Source organism: Tupaia chinensis, unplaced genomic scaffold (assembly GCF_000334495.1).
Source record: "Tupaia chinensis unplaced genomic scaffold, TupChi_1.0 Scaffold000159_1, whole genome shotgun sequence".
In the NCBI taxonomy this organism is placed as follows: domain Eukaryota; kingdom Metazoa; phylum Chordata; class Mammalia; order Scandentia; family Tupaiidae; genus Tupaia; species Tupaia belangeri.
The window spans coordinates 158,874-164,034 of record NW_006159630.1 but is presented as its reverse complement, the minus strand read 5'-3'; the positions used below and the strand labels follow the sequence as shown (position 1 = coordinate 164,034).

General features: G+C 65.1%; 1 protein-coding gene across 1 annotated transcript in view; it reads left to right on the top strand.

The window, feature by feature from the left end:
- Positions 1-5,161, top strand: part of TBCD (tubulin folding cofactor D) — a gene marked incomplete at its 5' end in the record, with an annotated part of 150,420 nt that overhangs the window by 18,650 nt on the left and 126,609 nt on the right. Inside the window, 1 exon segment of the mRNA XM_014586689.1 lies at positions 841-973. Within this exon segment, the coding sequence (XP_014442175.1) occupies positions 841-973 (133 nt within the window).

Sequence of the window (5,161 nt, the reverse complement as noted above, 5' to 3'; positions counted from 1 at the left end):
AGTCGGGGGGGCAGCATGTGGAGCTCCCCGAGTTAGACTTCTGTCTCCTGACCCCACGCCTGGGAGGCACCCCGTCACCTCTGGCCTGCTGAGCCATGCAGATACCGTCAGGGCACCCGTGGTATGCCACAGTGGACGTGGCCAGCCCTGGCCTACCGTGGCACTGTCTGGACCTTTCCACTTACCGCACCTGCCGCCTGTGCACCCTCAGGACCCTGGCCCCTTGCCCTGCCGCTCTGCAGCGTCCTAGTGGGGCTTAGGCCCATCGGAGCTCCTCCCTGCAGCCACTGCGTGCCGTTGAGGGGCCTTTCCTGGCCTGTCCTTCGCCCCACGCTTTCCTGTCACAGCCCTCACGTGGCAGGGCGGCCTGGGAGCCCGGGAGGTGAGGCCTCAGTCCAGCTGTGGAGACCGGGGGACGCTGGCTGGACACCGAGCGGGAGGCTGAGGACCTGGTCGGGGCGGCCAGAGTGACCATGGTGGACGCCGAGGAGGCTGCGGGCCAGGCAGGGCATGGTGTCCTGGACTTAGGGGTGCAGGGCTGGGCCTAGGGAGGAGGAGGTGGGGACAGGGTGCTGGGGGGGCACAGGGAGCTTCGGGGGCGGGTCCCGGGGCAGGACGTGGGGCTGTATGCCCATGTGGGACCTGAGAGGCCAGGTGGGGAGTCGGCGCTGAAGACTGCGCAGTGTGGCACGATTGCTTCTGCGGATGAGTGGAGGAGGACATGGCTCAGGGCGGCGGGTCAGCGTGGAGAGGAGTGTGGGGCCCAGGTGCCGAGGGGAGCTGTGAGGGTGGCCGAGACCCTGGTATCTGAGCGCGAGCTGCCTGGCCTGTCTCCTGCAGGTTCATCACGCGGCCCGACGTCAAGCAGAGGAAGATGCCGGCGTTCCTGGACTGGAGCCTGCGCACCTTGGCCCGCTCCTCCTTCCGGACCATCGAGGGGGTCATCACCATGGATGGGATGCTGCAGGCCCTGGTAAGGCCCATCCCGCGGGTGCCGGCGGTGTGGAGACCGCAGCCCTGGCGGGGCCCGTGGGGTGCTGCCTGCCTGCGATCTGAGCCCATCTGTCCTGGAGCTGTCCCGGAGCAGCTGTAGTGTGGAGGGAGCAGCGTCCTCCCCCTGCCCGGGCTCCACCTCCAGCCCGGCGCTCTGCACGGGCGAGGCCAGTGCCCTGTGTGGCCGCCAGAGGGCGGTGGTGCCTGTGGAGCCAGCCCTGCCGCGCCTTGGCTGCTTTCCTCTGGCTTCATTTCTTACAGTGCTTGGGTCCCTAAAGGGTAGGAAGGTGCTTTGGGTGCTCGGCGTTTCTGTGGACCCCGCCCTGGCCCTGCCGGCCGTCCCAGCTCCTGCCACCACAGCTCTGCTGCCGCACTTGTCTCTGCGTTGCCTCTCCTCGGTCTGAGGAGCAGGGCCAGCCAGGACACCACACCGCAGGCTGAGGTCTGGTGGCTGGAGGGGCGGCCGGTGCCGGCTCTGCAGCGCCTCCCCTCTGTCTGGTGCAGTGGGGCCACCCTCGTCTGAGCACACATGTCCTCATCCCTGAGCCCTGGAGCCCATGGCCAGCTGAGCAGAGCGTAGGCGGGTGACGACTGAGTGTGGCGTCTTGGGTGGCTCCTGCCTACCATGGCAGGCTTGGGAGGACACCTGGGCTGGTGGGAGGACAGGGCCACTGACGTGACAGCCAGGACAGTGGGCGCCCTGCGGGAGGGTGTTTCTCGAGCTTCCTCCTGTTCCCGCGGGGTAGGTTTACAGGCATGCAACATCAAGGTGTGACTCACACGCCAGGACTGACTGATCCTTCTAGAGAGTAGTTCAGTCAGCCCTAATTCCAGAACATTCCATCACTCCAGAGAGAGCCCCGTGCCCACTGCACAGTCTCCCTGCCCAGGCAGCTGCCTGTCCCCTCCTGTCTGGGTCGCCTGCTCTGGACGTCCCGCGTCGTGGGGCTCATGCAGACGTGGATGCCGTGTCCTGCTTTGTTTCTGTCCAGCACCGGCTGCCCACGTGTGGCGCTCCGCCGTGTGGGCGATGCTGCCGTGAGCCCACGTGCCCTGCCCTTGTTTCAGTTGGTGTTCCTGGTTCCTGGGCACGTAACAGTAGCTTCCGAAGGAACTTTGCCAGTGTTTCCAAGCACCCTCCTGAGTCCCGCATCTGAAGTGTGTGGCTGTACGTGTGTTGTGCTGTACCAGGGTGACGGGTCCGGCCACGGGCTCGCCTGCGGGGGCCAGGCCTCATGGGGTCAGCGTGGCCGAGGCGAGGGCCCTGCCCCGCTCTTGGCCGTGGGTCATGCCTGCGTGTGTGGGCGGCTCGTGGAGGTCCGGGTCTAAGTGGTTCTTAGGGTTTGGCCGTGAGCCCTGCTAGAACAGCGAGGCCCGGGGCGGCAGGTGGCGGTCTGAGCCCGGCGCCCTGCAGCCGCGTGCTGGAGCTGTCCTGGACGTGCGCTGCTTCCAGACGCAGACGCCTGCGACTCCCTCGAGAACTGTTTCAGGACCCCCCAGTGAGGAGTCTGCGTTTCAACAGGCTACCAGGGCCTCCTTGCCAGACTGGCCCAGGGGTTGCCCTTCCTCTGCCCTCCCTGCGACGTGTCCACTGGGACCGAGGTCTGGGCTGGGAGGGCCAGCAGGGTGCCCTGACTGTCGGGCTGGAGCCGTACCCACTCCCTTGGGGGCTGTGGGCCAGGAGCGCCGTGTGGGGCAGACTTCCAGTGCCAGGCAGGCCAGGCTGCCTCCGGCTTCACACGCACCCTGGATGGAGGGCCCATTTCAGCTGCACGGTCCTGGTGGCCAGTTCTGTCTGGCCCTGTCGTGGCTCTGCCCCAGTTCCCAAGGTCTGTCTCTCCTGCCCTGGGGGAGGCCCTGGTGCATGGGCTGGGCCCTGAGCGCCCGAGGAGAGGCAGGCAGGCAGGCAGGCCTGCGCCCGCCCTAGGTGCCGGTTGCTCTCCCCGTGTGTGGCCTGGGGGGCGCGTTTCTGCGAGGACAGCGCAGCTCACATTTCAGGGAGAGGGGATGTCTTCCCTTCCTCCTGAGGCATTAAAAGGTCTCCCAGAGGCTGATGGAAGCCGTGCCTCCTGCCACCCAGCCCGCGTGTCGGCAGAGGGCGAAGAGGAGGCTCTCCCGCTGTCTGGGTGGAGTGCAGGGGGTGGGACCCACTCAGAGTTTCGCCAGTGAGCAGGCAGCCTCTGACGCGGCGAGCCCTGGGAATGAGCGATGCCTCGCCGCCCCTCCCGCCATGTGCCCTCACCCCTGAGCCCTGGAGCCCACGGCCGTGCTAGCAGAACACGGGCAGGGGGTGGCCCCTCTCTTCCGGGGCCGCGGGCAGCTTTCAGACCAGTGCCGTTTCCCGTACTCCCTGGGCCAGTTGGTTCGCCTGGAGGCGCGCGGAGCAGGGAGGGGTGCGGCCCCAGTGGGCAGGCGGGCAGAGCTGGTCCGACGGGCCCGGCCGCTGTCCTGTGCATGACGGAGCTTGCAGGTGCTCGGTGTGCGGGCTCTCTGTGTCACCTTTGATTTCTTGGCTCCGTGTGCATCCACCTGCTCATTAGCGTGGGCCGGGCGAAACAGGTGGACTCCCAACAAGCAGCGTCGAAACCCAGATCTGGTTTGCCTCCCTTGCAGTGTCAGGGCAGCCAGGGCTCTAACTCTTGTGGGCGGAAACAAGTGCTTAGCAGCTGATTTCACTGGGCGGCCCTCCCCTCCGGCTTTTAAGACACTCTCTAGTGCAGCCTCACTGGGATTAACGCAGCCTGAGGAAGTTGGGAGGCTAGCAGCTGAGGCCCGGCCCTGCACGCCTCTGCCTCCGAGAGTTCAGGGCCTGCCCGGCGCGGCCTCCCCCAGGGCCTGTGGGGCGGAGGAGCAGCAGGAGCTGTCATTGCGGGGTGGGGGGCTCACCCAGGCGCTGCCAGGCCGGTGCAGTTGGGGCAATAAAACACTCCTGTCCGGGCTCTTAGGTCGGGTCCCCTTTGCACACTGAGTTGTCCCCCCCTTGCTGCTTACTCCTTCCCAGGGAGAGACAGAGACCACACGCCAGCGAGGCCCTTCCCCAGAGATCCCCCAGTGGCCCCACCACGACCCTGTGGGGTCTAGCGTGTGTCTGGGAGCCTGGAACCTTCCATGTGGGCGGCCCTGCAGAGCTGGGCTTATAGCAGAACCAGTCGGCTCTCGCCTTTTGTCATGTCTGTCTCTGACAAAAGCAAAAGTCTCGTTAAAGGATGAGACAGTCGCGAACAGCAGCATTAAAGACCACAGGCCCCCAGCCGCAGCAGTCCCAGCCGCCCTCCCGTCAGGGGCCCCCGTGAGGAAGGTCAGGCCCCTCTAGCCTTTGCACACAGAGATGGGAGATGCCCACGTCACCTGGCCCACGGGGTGGGGGCCTGCTGACTTCAGCTCCTGGGCGCCCTGAGGCAGAGGCGAAGGTGGGGGCGAGGCCTCCTGGGAGGGGAAACAGGACGTGGCCTCCAGGCGGCAGGGGTGGTTAGCACAGTCCTGCGCTTTGGCGATGGGGCCCCTTCACTCAGGCCCTGGGAGCAGCACCCTCCTGTCTCTGCGGCAGAGCGGCCGGAGGACGGGGCCGGCCGGGGCTCAGGTGGGGGAATGCTGGAAGTGTTCCAACGCTAAGTTTTTGTCTGTTTCCTTGTTTAAGGAGTATTTAATTTTTAAAAAAAGAATGATTAATTTAATTTAATTTATTCATTCATTCATTCACTTTTAATTTGACCAGATAGAGGTCCAGAGAGAGAAAGAGGGAAAGTGAGAAAGCAAGTCCCAGGTCTGGGACTCCGACCATGGCCGGCCATGTGGGAGTGTCCAGCACCTTAACCACCACGCTACCTGCTGGCCCCAAGGAGTATTGAATTTTAACTTATTATTTTAAAGTTTGTTTATGGCACATGTGCTCACCAGAGAGGGGGAGGCCAGGGAGACAGAAGGCCACCAGGTCTAGGGCTCAGGCTGCGGTCGGCCACCCGAGAGTCCAGGGCCTTAACAGCCTCGCCACCTGCCGGCCCTAGCGCTAAGCTTTTCAGAGTAGGTGTCTACCTCGTGTCTACGGGTGCCGAGCTGCCCGCGGTGCCGCTGTGGTCGTTTTCTCCTAACTCTCCCTGTGGCAGGCCGCATGGCCACGTGTACAGATGCCCCGGTTCCACTGAGGGTCCCGCCTCAGGCGCGGCCCTAG